General features: G+C 44.7%; 1 protein-coding gene across 1 annotated transcript in view; it reads left to right on the top strand.

The window, feature by feature from the left end:
* The window catches only part of ZnT86D (solute carrier family 30 member 7), a 35,190-nt gene that overhangs the window by 3,239 nt on the left and 14,492 nt on the right, over positions 1–17,459 (top strand). Inside the window, exons 2-5 of the mRNA XM_089555056.1 lie at positions 1,222–1,323; positions 5,764–5,877; positions 7,096–7,183; positions 10,078–10,192. Coding sequence (XP_089411182.1) covers positions 1,222–1,323; positions 5,764–5,877; positions 7,096–7,183; positions 10,078–10,192 — 419 coding nt within the window. The remainder of the gene's footprint in view (positions 1–1,221; positions 1,324–5,763; positions 5,878–7,095; positions 7,184–10,077; positions 10,193–17,459) is intronic.

Genomic DNA, 17,459 nt, shown 5'->3' with positions numbered 1-17,459 from the left:
GGTGGAGGCTGGAGGGTCACTGGCGAAAAAGCCGTTATGTGTCAGCCACCTGCCACGGATGACAGGTGTCAAAGTGGAGGGAGAGAAATCCAGCTGCTGCTTGAGTTGTCTGTAAAACTGTCATAAGTAACCGATGCGAAGTATACATATATATTGTGCTAGCACACCTACTAAGCGTTTAGTTTAACATAGTAAATCAGGGGTTAATTTTTTTTGGCTTTGTGGTGAAACCTACTTTCCTCGAGTGAGGAGCCTGTTGACCCCTTTTCATGTTCCCTCTAAGTATGACACATACTGTACAGGTGTACATGCCTCAGGGTTTTGTAGATGAAAAGCTTCACTTTTCTGGGGGTCACAACTTGAGAACAGAATGAAGTAGCAATTAGACCAGCAAAAAACTTTACTTCAGGTTATGTGTAAGCAAAGTACCAATGCCATTTGCTAGCATGAGTACAAAGTACTGCCTCCTAATTTTCACTACGCAAAGGATGAGAGGATTTTGATCACCAAAGGGTGCCCCGTGTACTGTGCGATGTCAGTGCACGTTAAAAGAACCCCAGGTGGTCGAAATTTCCGGAGCCCTCCACTACGGCGTCTCTCATAGCCTGAGTCGCTTTGGGACGTTAAACCCCATAAAACCAAACCAAACTAATGTGAAAAGGAGCAGTTTCCACTCAAGAATGAATTCTACTCTTGTTATGTCCACATTGAAGTTGGAAGCATCTCGTGGGCATTACCTGTTCAGCGGAAAGCTTTTAGAATAGAAGGAAAACTTTTTTTTTCTCGCATTCCTGGAACAACCGTTGGCTGAATGAGGGCAATGTGTTCACTTTCGAACCGCCGCGGTGGATCAGTGGTTATGGCACTTCACTGCTGACCCTGTAGACGTGGGTTTGATCCCATCCGCAGTGGTCACATTTCGATGGAGGCGAAATTCTAGAGGCCCGTGTACTGTGCGATGTCAGTGCACGTTAAAGAACCCCAGGTGGTCGAAAAAAAAAAGTTGAAAGTTCAGTGCTCTGTACTATCTTTTCCTTCTTCCTGTTTTGTGTTCGTTATTCGTAGCCCTGTACTACGGCATTTCTCATAGCCTGAGTTGCTTTGGGACATTAAACTGCCGTAAACCAAACCATTGTGTTCACTTTCATATCGTTCAGTCCATGAGTACGGCCCTGAGTAGCAAGCAACAGTGGTGTGTGGTGGCTTTCCTGTGTGTTCCAGGCTGATCTTCTCGGACCAGGCATCGCGCAACCTGTTCCTGTTCCTCATTCTCAACTTGTCCTTCGCATTTGTCGAGCTCTTGTACGGAGTATGGACCAACAGGTGAGTCACGGCCGCTCCTGCTGTAGGGCGTGTGCAGCTCTCGAAAGTGGTGGCACTTTAAGCCCGTACAGCTGTACGGGCTTTAAGGAGTAGGGACACCAAATTTTCGGATATGTATTTTTTCTTTGGAGTGCTGCTTTCGGCAATCGTATACGTGAGTCACAATGTGGAATTCACCTCAGGCAAGTAAAAAAAATTGTGATATAATCACTGCTTATTAATTTTTTCACTACTGCAACTCTTGAGCAGGCCTCCGTAAGAGTTGGTGTGAATTGAAACTCGAAGAGCAGCGACCATATGCGGCTATGTAGTACATACAGTTTACTTCTTTTTGTAAGTGATTGTGCGAAGTGGCTGGGAGACCCCGCGCAGGGGCAGACGTAAAGCTGCCGGCACACTCTCTCGACAGCGAGAGAGAGAAATACTTCACTGCTGCGTTTCACGTCGGAACCGCATATGTGCGCGAGCGTATTCGGCGCGGTTTGTGCCTTGAGAATAGCGGATAATGGCGGTCTGTAGTGGAGTTTTTATGCCTCATGTTACCTGAACGCGTCTTGTGTGTCACAGCCATTGTTTGACTGTTGAAACTGAAACCAAAACAGCAGAAGAGAAAAAAAATTAAATTATTTGCCGCTTGTTGGCGCAATTCATACGGCTTTCTATGTTTTCTAATGTGTTGGGCAACATTCTAAAGAGAGAAACTAAAACCAAAATGTGGTGTCTCTACTAAGTGCTTCTTTCGGAGGGACAGCTTTAATGTTTTGCGTGAACATGCTTTCTTTGTTTCAGTATAGGGATGTTAAAGCATGTCCTCTCTGTGATTCGAGAAAAATTGGGCTCTCTGGTGTGTGCTTGGTACAAAGAGAATCCATCCTTTCTCTGTGTAGCTTCCAGCTGGAGTGACTAGAGATGTGATGGAGAAATGGAATGGTCCAAACGTCATGTATCCTATATTCCGAGTGAAAAAAAAGGGGGGTGGCGGGGAGGGCATTGTTTGATCCCACGTACATCCGGCTGGGACGTGGTGTAGGTTGGAGGATTCCATTGCTGTGCTTGATGCTTGGTTTCCTGGTGGGACTTTGCAGAACAATCGAAGTCAACTTAGATCTATCGGTCACCACTTTCTAATGACAGAGATGTGGAAAAAGTGAAAAAAGTGGTACAAAATCAAAGACAGGCACTATTGCTATCAGATGCCATGTCCACAGCTAGTCTGCTGTGATGAGCAGAGCGAATTCCTGAGGCTGACAGAGTTGTGTGTGAGAGAAGAGGGAGGATTAAGCACGAGGTTTTGAAATTGGAATACAGCATGGGGGTAGGGGCTATGCCAAAGACGAGAGGAAAGAGTGCAAGATTAAAAAAAAAATTTAACAAAATAAACAGTGCTGTACAGTTTCAAATCTGAAGAATCTGGGAAAGCATATAGGATTGCATAACACATTGAACCGACATGACCGTAATGGATTAGTTAGCGTCATATAATGAAATTCACTTGCTCATTGTAAATGTTTTGTACAGTGTGTTGCAGCAGTTAAGGATATTATGCAAAGTGGTCATTTTGTTTTTGAATCTCACAGGATCGCTTATGTAGTGCAGGGTTGGTCAAAAGTTCCCAGGCCACAGGGCCTGCCTTTGAGGCTTGCAGCGGCACAGTTTCGACACCCCCGAAGCTCACTCTATCTGTGCGGTGTAGGAGTAGCATAATTCTCACCTCTGATAACCTTGGTAGATTTGCAGGGTTCTGGAGTGCCCGTCTATAATGCTTAAAAGCAGACCCCATGGCCTGGGAACTTTTTAGCAACCCTGTACGTACTAACAATGTCCTCTGGGATTCATCTTGGAAGGAGTTCGAAACACGAGAATGTCGTCATCTGTCTTGCGTTCTCGTGCTTCTTCGTTGAATCCCATCTGGTGCACCCAGCTTTCCACCGTGCTATAAGGTTAGAGCTGCACTGCGCTTGTGGTGTATCCACACTGTGTTGTGCATGTTCATGGTGATCTAAAAGTGGCAGAAAAATAGAAAATTCAGTACTAATTCAAAAAGTATTGACAGTAGCACAATGCAGTTTTCACAGAAAGGCACAGAAAAATGTGGGGAATTGCTTGGAAAATAAAATTCTATTACCTGAATAGTTATATTTGCTGCCGAATGATGATGCTTTATTTAACTGTGAAGTTAATTCCTGAAAAAATGTACTAGTCACCAGGTTTTTTGGCAGTGTTTGGTGTAAATGGCTGTTGTCGTGCCTAAAACATGCACTAAAGATGCAAAGCCTGTTTTTCATGTGCAACTACCGCCCTTGACTGCTGAAAATTGCTACCAACACAGTTGCCAACCCTAACTCACCTTTGGCGCTGGGCAACATTGGGTCAGACGAGTGTTTCTTGTCATTGGTGATATAGGTACAGTCTCTCGTGATGAACACAGCTCAGGGTTAGTGATTAAAGGGTTAATCCTGTTGGTAGTTTGGAAGTACAATGCAATCTGCAAGTTACAAATGTGGCAGTAGAAATTTTTGGTGATAAATGAATCTCGTACCTTATTGGGCATTCTGTGAAAACTGCCTCTCGCTACTCACTTTACTTTTCGTAATATTGAATTTTTACTTTTCCTTTGACTTTTAGATCACCCTGTATTTTAGCAAATGTTTATTTACTATGTGCGAGCACCTTGAAATGCTTGTGAAAATGGGGAGGTGACTCCAAGCAGACTGGCTCGGTCGTGTGGTCAGCTAAGTGCCACGTATTCTTGCAAATGCACAAGCAGCGTTTTTAATCAATGCAAGGTCAAAAGTGCCTGCTACCAGAAAGGCCCGATGATGGATCGCTCACTGCAAAACCTTAGCCTAGCAGCAAAACAGCCTAAAATTTTGGTACCAGGCGATGGAACAGCTGTTATATTGCTTTTTATTCATTATCGCATGCCACAGTGTCTGTTAATGCGGCGTAATTGTTCTTTGACACCTAGAAGCAATCATCATTATCATCATCATCATCAATCATCAGTCTGCTACTTTCCACGCGTAAATATGCATTTGTAGTTTTGTGTATGTCTAGAGCCATGTGAATGCGATATATCCTAAATAGCACTAGAGTTATATCAGTATATACAAATGGTGTCTGTTTGTTTCTTGTTACTACGCTGTGTCTTTTTTTCATGATAACTTGCTTTATTACGTGTTATTCTTATTTGTCATGTTAGCTATGATTGTTCTTTGAAATGTATTCTGTTGTCCGCTGATTTCTGCCTTGATGGAAGCAATCATGTATTTGATATGGGGGGGCGGGAACCAGTCAAGCTGTCCAGCTTTTTTTCCCTAACCTCCCCCATCATGTTGATGGAAATAAAGGCTATTATTATTATTATAATTTGCTGTTAATTAAAGGAGTATAGATGCCTAACTTTTAAGTGCATGTTTGCTTTTTTCTAACGAGGCGTAATGCACTCTTATACACGGATTACCACGTGGTATTCTCCTACGACTGCGAAATAATTTATAATAGAATTTTTCTGTCATACTGTTTCGGTTTCAACAACCAAACGATGAGCGTGACGTCAAAGTGTGGCTATAGGTCACGTGAGGCATGGAAAAACTGTGGTATAATCGCTGCTTCATCATTTTATTTCACTACAGTGTTGAAGCCAGCCTCCCTCAAGAGCCGTAATTACAACGAATGTAGAAGCAGCAATTATATTGCAGTTTTCCCATGCCTCACGTGACCTATAGCCACTCTTTGAAGTCACAATCATAGTTCAGCTATTGAAACTGAAACTGAAACAGCATGAGACAATTTCGATTACAAATTATTTAGTGCTCATAGGAGAATATGACGTGGCAATTCGTAAATAATGCCTTACACCTTGTTACAAAGAAGAAAACATGCACCCAAAAATTGGGTGTCTATACTGCTTTAAACTCGCCAAGTTTTTACATTTTCGCAGTGTGTGGACGACTGTACGAGTGACAGAGTGCTAGAAGTTGATTCATTTTGTCAAATCAAATCTTAATTTTCATACATTTGAAAACAAAATGACAAGCGCACTCGGTTAAAATACACTCACTATAGATAAATGACATCAGTGGCTTTGTAATGATAACTCATACTATGTAATTGAGCAGAAAAGAAACAACGAACAGTAATAACATGCATGAAATCAAGAACAAAGAAGGAAAAATGGAAATATGTGCAAAATATATGTAGACATGAACTCACGCAGGCTTCTGTGTATTTTGAACACATGTAAATTTTACACAGTAAGATAAAGCGGGAGGTTCTATCACAAAACATTCTTTCACAAGAACAGGATCGGATGTTTTCACTGCGTTACAGAGTGAAGTGCGGCTTTGTTTTGTTTTTTTGCGTCACAGTTTCCTCGGTCCATGCTGTGTTGTGGAGGAAAGCAGCTCGGTTCTTTCCCCCTTTCCCTTTTCTTTCCAGCCTGGGCCTCATCTCCGATTCATTCCACATGTTCTTCGACTGCACGGCTCTGCTCGCCGGACTGGCAGCCTCCGTCATCACCAAGTGGCGAGCCAATGAGCGCTTCTCATATGGGTGAGGGGCTTTATTCTCTTGCAATTTGTCCACCGGACACACCAGTGCTGCCCGCCGCGGCGTGGCTCAGTGGTTACGGCGCCCGGCTGCTTACCCGAAAAACACAGGTTCGATCCCGGCCGCGGCGGCCGAATTTTGATGGAGGCGAAATTCTAGAGGCCCGTGTGCTGTGCGATGTCAGTGCACATTAAAGAACCCCAGGTGGTCGAAATTTCCGGGGCCCTTCACTATGGCGTCCCTCATAGCCTTTGTGGCTTTGGGACTTTAAACCCCAATAAACCAAACCTAAACCAAACACCAGTGCTGCAAAAGTGTACGCGCTAGTATTCCAGCATTCGGAGTTTGCAGTAGCACGAGGAAAGTCAAAAGGAATTCATGACGCACACAAACGAAAATGGGACGAAAGACAAGAGGGCACAGGACAGGCGCCAACTTTCAATGAAACGTCTGCTGTGAGAACAGGAGTATATATTAGATGATCCCCAACTATATGAAACTCAAAGGAAATCGCTAAATAGTTTGATATATAAAACATGCCACTAGATAAACTTATCTGTGGCCTAGATGCAAGAACACGGTGCGCCCACACTAGTGATGCGCTTCTTGCTGCGATGTATTGCCTTCTGGTGTACTGGGAGCAAATCGCGGAGCCTAGCCTCGCGACGCCTAACGAATTTGTTCTTGAAGAGTACTAGTTTAGTTTAGTTTACGGGGTTTAGCATCCCATAGCAACTGAGGCTATGAGGGACGCTGTAAAGAGTACTGCTGTTGCATTCACGTAGAACTTGAGGGCAGTGATGATAACTTCCACCTTGAGTTCTACTAGAATTCATTGACTGTATTGTTCAGCATAAAGCTGGCAGTGCATTGTACAGTCGGAGTCAAAAGTGCCTGAACACCCCCCTTCCTAATTGCGAACCATGCCGTGCTGCATGTGGGTGCCATCTGGTGATGCACTCCAGGTGTCGAGAACAGTGCAGTGGGCCGGTGTAGACACCAGGAGTGCATTGTCAGGTGCTTACTGCATGCAGCATGGTGCGGTTTGGAAATAGGAAGGAGGGTGTTCAGGCACTTTTGACTCCGACTGTACATGTCATATGTGTACTCAGGCTTGTCGTCGCTGCTTTTGCACAAGAGTGCATACTTTCAAGAGGGAACCAGCTGGCCCAGAGTGATGACCGGGGTGTCAGCTGAGCCTGTGGATGTTTCCCTCTGCAGGTATGTGCGTGCGGAGGTGATCGCAGGCTTTGTCAACGGCCTGTTCCTGCTCTTCATTGCCTTCTTCATCTTCTCCGAGGCAGTGGAGGTGAGAGAGCAGCCATTCTCCTTCTCCTCCTCCAAGGGTCAGCTGACGAGTGCAACGTCAGCATTGCTCTTAACCACCATAGGCTGACATTTCTTTGGCAGCAAAAGGTGCAGGCGTTGTGGGGGAAATTGGATGCAGACATTTTCCAACCACTTGATCCTAACTCGTGATGTCGAGACCAAAAATAGACTTTGTGGTCACATTTTGGAAGCTACTAAAGGCTGTGTTGCCTAGATACGGAAATTGGCGTGCAAGCACTCGTGTCATGCCGCAGTTTTCTTACAAGTTGTGGTCGTGGAGGCACCTGCATTGCACTTTTTTTGCATTTTCTAGCTTATATTTCAGTGAAAGTTGAGGCTTTCTCGATAGAACATGGTAGTCTGTCCCCAACTGGTCGTCAGTGTTCATTTTACGAAGTAGCAGTCGGGAAAAATTAAAGGTAGCGTGTGTCGGTGGCCTGTATCGATAGATTGATATTACCGTATTTACTCGCATAATAGGCGCACTCGCATAATAGGCACACTCTCATAATAGGAGCACTCACATAATAGGCGCACCCCCAGTTCGGTCGTGAAAAATCAGTTTTTTTTTATTTCCGCGCATAACAGGCACACCCTGAACTTGGCACTGTGATCAATAGTGTATTTACACTATTGCTAGCAGATGCCTATTGTGCGCCTATTATGCGAGTAAATACGGTTATGAATTTTATAGTTGACATTGATAGATTGTATTGGTACACTCTGTGTTTATAGGTTACTGCATTCTAATGACGTAGATGCTCCTTCTACTGAGCATGGAAATTCTGTAACCTGCAAAATGGTGAAAAACGAAATGCGGTAGCGAACTGATTTTTTGGACTCCAAATAATTTGCACTTGTATGATATTATGATATTTCGGACTTTGCTAAGGAACTGTCACGCACTGTATTGGGAGCGTGTACGTACAGTCACCGACTGATATTTCGGACTCGACGGGACCCGAAAAATAGTCCGAATAATTGCACAGTCTGAATAATCTGTGAACTTAAAAAATATACTTTTCTTCGAAAAAAACCGGCTATCAAAATCACAAAAATCGCCGCTCCCCAGGTTCCGGCTACAAGACTCTAGACTATCTGAGTCATAGCCGTGCTTTCTTCATGTCTGCTGAAAAACTATCAACACAATATTGTTGGCGTCTATGTTGGTCCGAAAATTCGAACTTTTAGACTCTGCAAAGTCCAAAATATCGGTCGTGAAAATGTACACGTTCCTATGAGGTGCGCAACGGTTTCTCAGTGAAGTCCGAAATATCGCACTAGTCTGAATTATTGGAGTCCGAAATATCGGTCGGCTACTGTACATCAATTGCCGCCACCAGCCGTTTCTGAAAAGCAAACTGTAATGCTTCAAGATAGTTTTTCGTGCACAGGTAGGCTGTGTTACCGTTTCCTTCCAAATGATGACCGCAGAGTCTCTCTTTCGGCCATGACAGCACAGGTTCCGAGTTGGGGGCAGATGTTTTAATCCATCGTTCCTGCCAATAAATGCATTCTTTGTGGCCACAAAAAAAACGTCAGCATAGACGGAAGGAGCCAGAGAATCTATTTTTGCCACAATGTCCTCTGAGGGGGCCAAGACCAATTACTCCACCATGGGGGATTCCCTGAAATGGATTGGAGTAATTGATTGCATTGTTATCTGCAGGCTGACGGATGTTGGAGTAGTAATACCGCCGTTACATGGGCATTTTCAAAGCCCGTTGTGTCGAGAGCCTTCGTAAATTCTCAATTGTTATTGAACTGCCAGTAATTTTGCAGGCCAGCTAGCAATTAACCAGCACATTATACCTGAAACTGTTCAGATCAAAATTGCTATTTGTTACAGTAGTGTGCACTCTTTCAGGTGCTTTCTACACAGTCATGTACACAGAAAACTCACAGTTTTGAGAGTGTGCCCCGTCAAGCAGCAATTTTATTGTTTCAGCCGAATTTAGCATGCTTCTTGTTGCAAGTAAGCTAATTTTTTGTGCTATATAGAGAAAGCCACAAATGATATTTCACAAAACTGAGCAGGCTAGCATGTTGCCCACCATTTTTATGCAGAAAGATTTACCATTGATTGTTTTTGCTCAGTTTCGAATGTAATGTGCATATTTGTAACACCAAGTGGTTCCATGATCCCTCGGATGGTTACTTGAGGAATGCGGGCATTTTGGTATTACTATTTATAACCAATCTGACCCTTGGTACGGAAATTGGCACATGCTTGTAAAAAAATTATTCACTGGTCTTTTGTGCTCGAAAACTAACAAATTCCCTTTCTTGAGGCCTGAATACGGTATTGAGGCTGAAACACAATTGTTTTCAGTGAGAACAAATCTTGGCGACTGATCACTCTTGGACTGGAATCACTCTTTAAATGAACTTTGTTGTCTTGAACAAGCTGTGCTAGCATTCATGCACTTTTCAGGGTGTCGGTTGTTTTGTATCACTGGCAACGATGGTATTACACTTGCTGCAGTGTTGTTTTTTCTTCCAGTCTGTAGTCTGTACTTTTCTGCAAAATAAGTTGTATATTTGAAAATTTGTTATTTTTCAAATATGGTACTGCTCTGGTTTTATTCCCCAGCGTGTTGCTGCGATCGCTCATTGTGCGCGAGTGTTCGCAGCCCCTGCTCGAAGGCTCTTGAAACCTCAACCGAGTTTTGCGCTGCTTCGTTGACTCGATGGCCATCGGAGCCATGCTCAGTTGGCCTTCGAGTCCAGAGACTATCGATTCGAGGGCCTTTGAAAAGACCTGTGTGACGGGGGTGTAAGTCTGAGTATATTCGAATAAGCTGAGCGCTCCGAGACACACCCGAAGGCCCCTTCATCAGTGCTGCCTGCCTGTCTCCCTTCTTCTTCTGCCAGAGGGCCATCGAACCCCCCGAGGTGAAGCACGAGCGCCTGTTCATCGTCTCCGTGCTGGGTTTCCTGGTGAACCTGGTCGGGATCTTTGCATTCCAGCATGGGCATTCGCATGGAGGTGAGACTGGGAGGCCCAGGATTTTTACTATCTTTTTTTTGGAAAAGAAAAATGATAGGTGTAACTTTAAGAGGTGGGAAGCGGGCGGAGTGGGTGAGGGAACAAACGCGGGTTAATGACATCCTGGTTGAAATCAGTAGGAAAAAGGGGGCTTGGGCAGGGCATGTAATGCGAAGGCAATATAACCGCTGGTCCTTAAGGGTACCGGAGTGGATTCCAAGAGAAGGCAAGCGTAGCGGGGGTGGGCGGATGAGATTAAGAAGTTTACAGTGGCTGCAACTAGCGAAGGACAGGGTTAATGGGAGAGGCCTCTGCCCTGCAGTGGGCGTAGTCAGGCTGATGATGATGATTTTATGTGCTTAGTTGGCCCCCACAGTCCCTGCTAGCATGGTATTTTTGAAGCACAAAGTGACCTATTGTGGGAATGTTTTTGTGGGAATGTTGGCCAGTTGAGGAGGACCATCGTTCCGTACTTGTGGTCCGCAGATGCATAGCACCATTGGAAGTGAACACTGAGCTTTTCTTTTTTTTTTTTTACATAAAAAAAAATGCATTAAAGAGCATAAACAGGAATGACGTTTATTGGACACTTTTGAAAGCATAAAAAGCACTATGCACCTAACACATGTAATTCATGTTTTCCCAAGCTGTGATGTAGTGGTAGTACGGCAGAGCGATAATAGTGCCAAGTTTCGCTGTAGAACGTTATTCCCGTTTGCGTTAGGCAGTTTTCAGTGCCAGATAAAGTTGTCACTTCTGATTTCACCGTTATTAAAGTGTTAGATCCTGTTAATATGAGTTACTATGAGTCTTGACCTGGCAAAGTCTTTCGATAACGTCACGCACAAGGCGATCCTGGATAATCTCAGCCTCCTGGGAGTAGGCCCGAAAACCTACAACTATGTTAAAAATTTCCTTTCCGACAGAGTGGCCCAAATTAACTTCGGGGAAAGTAAATCAGACTACATAGAGCTAGGTAGCAAGGGGACCCCGCAGGGATCTGTACTGTCCCCGCTTCTTTTCAACGTGGCCATGATCGGGCTTCCTAGCAAACTAGCAGCGATTGAAGGTCTCAGTCATTGCATGTATGCGGATGACATTACTATGTGGATTGGCAAAGGAACTGACGGTCAAATAGAGGAGACTCTCCAAATGGCCATAGGAGAAGTTGAAAAGTATGTAAATGATAGGGGGCTTAGGTGCTCCCCGCAAAAATCGGAAATGCTTTTTTACCAACCAAAGAGGAAATCACGGTCGGATCCCCCGCGGATGTCTCTTAAGGCTCAGGGACTCGATATCCCGACGGTGGACAGGATTAGAGTCTTAGGGCTGTACATTCAAAACAACGGTTTCAATGGAGAAGCAATAAAGAAGTTGGAGATATGCGCGCAACAGACTATGCGGCTCATCCGCAGAATCGCAAATAGGCGCTATGGCATGAAAGAAACGAATCTAATCAGATTAGTTCAAGCCTTTGTAATAAGTAAGATTGCTTACGTAGCTCCTTTCCTTAATCTCAAGGCAGCGGAGAAGTCCAAGCTGGAAGGGATCATTCGCAGAAGTGTCAAGCAGGCGCTGGGTTTACCAATTCGGACCCCCACCGCAAAACTTTTAGAACTAGGTCTTCACAACACATTGGATGAAATTGTGGAAGGCGTGACAGTCTCGCAGTACGAAAGGCTGTCGGGAAGCGTTACAGGCAGGCAAATCCTCGCGAAACTAGGAATAAATTACGAGAGTCAGCGAGGTCCGAAAGTGGACATGCTTAAGAGCGTGCGCGATAGGCTGATGATCCCACCACTACCGAAAAACATGCATCCCGTCCACCACAAGGATCGCAGAGAGAAACGGGCTGAAGCCCTTGGCAAATGTTTCAAAAACTATCCGATAGAAGACGTGGCCTACGTGGACGCAGCTAATTGCGGGAGGGGGAGAATGGTGATAGCGGTAGCTAGCGCCGAGACATATCTCCGAGCCGGCGCTTCGATCACGACGGACAGTCCCGAAATTGCAGAAGAAGCCGCCATCGCACTTGCAATAGTGGGCACGGATGCGTCAATGATAGTCAGTGACTCAAAGGTAGCAGTGATGAACTTTGCCAAGGGGAGGGTCTCCCCTCTGACGAACGGAATCCTGCGGACTGCAAGGGACGACCGCAAAATTCGCATAGTCTGGACACCTGCACACGCATCCCTGGCTGGAAATGAAGCAGCTCACGAACTGGCTCGAGGTCTTGCTTTCCGAGCCAGTGGCCATACCGAGGGCTTCGCAGACAGGGATCGTCTTGTAGGTTACAGAGAAATCACACAACATTATAGGCTCAATCGAACAAAGTACCCCGCTGCTGATAAATCATTGACAAAGAGTCAGGCCACCTCTTGGCGCCGTCTCCAAACTTATACGTTTCCGAACCCGGTTATGTGTAGTCGTTATTATCCGGGACAATATTCAAACGAGTGTAAGCAATGTAAGGCCAAAGCGGATCTCAACCATATTCTCTGGAAATGCCCTTTTGCCCCCCTGGAGGGACAAAAAATAAAGTCACTTGAACAATGGGAGGCTCTCCTACTCAGCTCCGATCCGGAGACTCAAACAAAAGCCGTCCAACTGGCCGAAGACGCCGCCAGGAGCCAAGACCTTCTGGCCGTCGTTTAGGCGGGGGGCCTATATGCCCTTCAGACTGTTGGCAATAAACGTTTTACAATCCAATCCAATCATTTTCATCATTATCTCATGAAAAGTTCTCATCAGTGGTTGGGCTCTTAAGTTAGAGACACACAATCTTCAGGGATGCGGGACATCACTGGTCCTACAGTGACTGATAGGAGGCATTTCTTGCCTGGTATAATAGTTTATCAGTGTTGAACAGTTAACTAAACTAGATCTGCTGCTTGTTTATCGCGCGTCTGCGACGACACATGGAGTGATGGTACTAGCTTCATTAGTAAATAAATTAGGGGTTTATGAATATTAGGAATTTCGAGTATAACTCAGATATGTTTGTTATTCCATTTATATTCAATTTGAGAAATCAGTATTCAGTAATTTTGGCAGCAATTGAATACGGTCAACTTCCTAAATCCGCCCATAACAGAACCACAGTATTTGAGGAAAAAATCTGAAGATAAGAGTTTAAATTGTCAGGAAACTGGCCACATATTTTATTATCAGCTTTTATTATCTGCTTTTATTATGGGTTTTTCCGGCTTCTTGCTTTTATTATGGCTTTTATTATGGCTTTTCTTACCAGCTTTTCTTATCGGCCTTTGTTATCAGCCTTTGTTATCAGCCTTTGTTATCAGCCTTTGTTATCAGCCTTTGTTATCAGCCTTTGTTGTCAGCCTTTGTTGTCAGCCTTTGTTGTCAGCTTTTGTTGTCAGCTTTTGTTATCAGCCGCTCCTATGCTGGGATTTCATGCAGAATTCCACAAGTCCGCTTCCCCATGTACCACATTTGAAAACAAGATGGCCAATCACATGCTTTGCCAATCACTCACAACGTGAAAGTGGCCGTTTTTTTTTTTTTTTTGATGCCTTATATGCTGATTCTAGGTTAGTTGGCTCGTAGTCCTGTCATTTCATGGATTTCATTCTGTTAATCATTAGTCATAACCACATTGACATTATGCTGTCATGCTCTGTACATTTCTGTGCGTGCAACTTTTTTTTATTTCAGGGTTCGTAGTGGTTCTTGAAACCCTTGAAAACCCTTGATTTCTAAAGCTCCATATTCAAGGCCCTGAAAATTCTTGAATCTTGTAAAGGTGCTGGAAAGTCCTTGAATTTCGCGCTGGACTAGGCTTAGCGGATTCGAGTAAACGTCTGGCCACATCTGGCAAGTCCTAATCCAAGTCAATGTCGCGTTAGCCACTGTAGTAACTGTAGTCGGAGAGAAAGATATTGCTGTAGTCGCGTGTATTGCTTGTGTCCGCTCTCTAGCCCAGACCATGCCCTGATTGTGCAGCACGCCGCTCAGCCTCCTGGCGACGTCGCTTTGCTAGGCGTTCCTCTCATTGCTCTGGCGTCTCCGCTGCACGCCTGGCCCTTAGCCTGTTCGTTCTTCCTCTGGTTAACCGCTAACTGCCAGGCTACCACTTCGGGATCCGGTGAATTCAACTTTTCCGCTCTTCTGCGCTGCTCAGCAGCGGCTTTGCTTTCCTTCTCCATGGCTGTAGCCTGGCTGTCGTTCTTCATCATCCTCTCCTCCTTCTTGTCGGCTCCGGCGCACCAGCTGCGCAGCTGTGTTGTCACTCGCTCCTCGCGCATGCGCAGCTTGGCTCATCCACGCTCACGCGAAACTGCTCATCCGTGGCCAGTGTAGCTCACGCTACAAAAACTGTTGCGGACTTGTTGGCAGCTGCAGGCAGTTATGCCGTAAAAGCTGAGGCGGCTAATGACATCACATATATTGTGAAATCAAACAGTCTTAGAAAAACTGCAAAAGAAGAGATTCAGGAGGTTCAAGCAATTTATTGTGCAATCGCTGAAAAACTTCTAGTACGTTCTTGTTAATCTTAACCAGTGTGCACTTCAAGGCAGTTTATTAATGTGTGTTTTCTTCTATTTATTCTTCTATCTATTTTTTTCTTTTTCAATAGAATGAATGATTTTGTTCTTAAGTTTATTTTCTGTCCAAGCAACTAAACATTGCTTTGGGTCCTTGAAATTGCTATGCCAGGGTCTTTAAAGTCCTTGAAAACCCTTGAATTTTTTCGACCAAAACTGCTACGAACCTTGTATTTTTCATTGTGCTGAGCCAGTCTACTTTTGCTTCAACTTTGGTTGCAAACACTACGCGCTATTTTGAAGACGTTAATTCCGACATTTGCGCGTTTATTCTTTTCTGAAAAATTTTTTCGTACTGGATTTTTTCATTTAACCCATTTCGCTGTTTGCACACTGCTAAAATGAATGTACAGGGGCGAGGGAAACACTTTTACTTCTGTGGTAGCTAAAAGATGCTAGAGTCGTCCGTGATGTATTCTAGGGAAGTTCTAACGTCTTCTTCTTACCATCCATGTAAAAGTTCGATCAAAAGAAATTCTAAAAGCGGAGCCCACGAGCACCGCATTGTTCACGTTTCTTTCCAATGCGATAGTTCAGGGTCTGTTCTGAAAGTAGTAGGACTGGTTTTTTCCTGAGCAAACGGGCATTCGAAAGGCGGTCTGTGCACGCAGGATTGGTGAAGGGGGATATTGGGAACGCTGGGAAAAATCGGCAGTCGGCTCTCGGCCGATGAAGAGAGCAGGTCACTTGTCCTGTGAACCCCTGTCGAAACGCCTCGTCATGCAGAATCATGGAGCGCTTACTGGATCAGCGATACGTGATAAAATTGTGTGTAAAGCTTGGTAAAGCAGGCAAAGAGAGACACAACATGATTAAGGAGGCCTACGTTGAAGCGTCATGGATAGATCAGGTGTTTTTGGATGGCACAAGCTGTTCCTAAAAAGTAGGGAAAGAGTGGAAGACGACGACCGCTCCGGACGCTCTTCGACCAGCAAGACCAACAAAAATGTGTCGCGAGAAAAAAGTTACTGAACTGTGATCGTAGGATGAGCATCAGAATGGTTGCTGTTGACTTTAGCATTCCTCAAACCCAAGTTTTTGAGATCATGACCCCGATTTTTTGGATAACGTAGTGACCTGTGACGAGAAGAGGTTTTTGATTACGGCACGGAGAGCAAGCAGCAGAGCTCATAATGACACACCCCTTCTTCCCCACTCTCCAAGAAAGCGCGAATGAGCAAATCCAGGCAAAAGTCCATGCTCATTTGCTTTTTTGATCGACATGGATTCATCCACAAAGAGTTCGTACCACCTGGACAAACAGTTAATGCAGTTCTTTACGTCGAAGTCCTCAAAAGGCTGCGAAAACGCATTGTTTGTGTCCGCCCAGCCATCGCCAACAAATGGCGGCTGCACCATGACAACGCGCCGAGACACACAGCGTTTCGCGTAGTGGACTATCTTGCCTAAAACAAGGTGGCAACGCTGCCTCAGGCCCACTACAGCCCCGACTTGGCCCCTCCAGACTTTTTTCTGTTCCCGAGAATAAAATCGACACCCAAGGGGAAGCATCACAGATCGGTAGAGGCAGTTCAACAGGCCGTGACGAGGGAGCCAAACAGCATTTCGATCCAGGCGTTCCTGGAGGCGTGTGAAAACTGCAAAAATTATTGGCATCAGTGTGTAAATGCAGAAGGTTGCTTCTTTGAAAAATTCTAATCGTTTGTACTGTTCTCATCAATAAATTTTGGGAAAAAAAATGAGTCCTACTACTTTCAGAACAGACCCTGTATACCAGGCGTGCCAGCTAAATGTAACCACCCTTTTAAAAAAGGCGAAGTGTCCTAATGCAGTCAAACCAACTGAGGGTTGTTCAGAGTTGCGTGGCCTGGTCTTTAGTATTGTTTTGTTCTTCTAAGATAATTAGTTAATCTTAATTAGTTACCTTTTTAATTATTGACTTCGAGAAGAAAGTGTCATGTCAATGGAAAAGGTATAGGTTGGCTTTAAAAACTGCTAGTAGTGCAGTTTCCGTCAAGTTACGACTTACGTAGCTTCATTTATTGGCCTTAAAAGAAAGTTGTCACGTGACCAGCTGCTCGCTCACTTCTCTGCCCCAGTGTGCACCCAAAGTCTCATCGAGAAGAGGACTTCAGAAAAAATGGATTTTATTCTTTAAGGCGCGTCTTGGAATCTTGAAGTGGTACCGTTGTCACTTGGAAGCTTTTTCTTATTGTGCGAGTTATGGTTAAAGGCCGGTAGATAAACTACTTTACGTAAATAGTACTTTGCTGCAAACATTTCTGTCAGCTGTTTTTCAAAGCGATCTAGAACTTTTCCATTCACGCTTAGTTCCTCAAGTCAATAATTAAAAAGCTAGCTAATTACGCTTAACTAATTAGTTGATTGGTTTGGTTTATGGGGTTTAACGTCCCAAAGCGACTAAGGCTATGAGAGACGCCGTAGTGGAGGGCTCCGGAAATTTCGACCACCTGGGGTTCTTTAACGTGCACTGACATCGCACAGTACATGGGCCTCTAGAATTTCTCCTCCAAAGAAATTCTAGCCGCCACGGCCGGGATCGAACCCGCGTCTTTTGGGTCAGCAGCCGAGCACCATAACCGCTGAGCCACCGCGGCGGCTTAACTAATTAGTTAACATAGAAGAATGAAAAAATACTAAAGACTAGGCCATGCAACTGTTAACAACCCTGAGTTGGTTTCACTTGACTAGGACACTGCCTTTTTTAAAAAAGTTGGTTA

This window comes from Amblyomma mixtum, chromosome 1, assembly GCF_055824585.1.
Source record: "Amblyomma mixtum isolate Tamu chromosome 1, ASM5582458v1, whole genome shotgun sequence".
Classification (NCBI taxonomy): domain Eukaryota; kingdom Metazoa; phylum Arthropoda; class Arachnida; order Ixodida; family Ixodidae; genus Amblyomma; species Amblyomma mixtum.
Note: the sequence above shows the minus strand (reverse complement) of the source record. Positions and strands in the feature narration are given on the sequence as shown.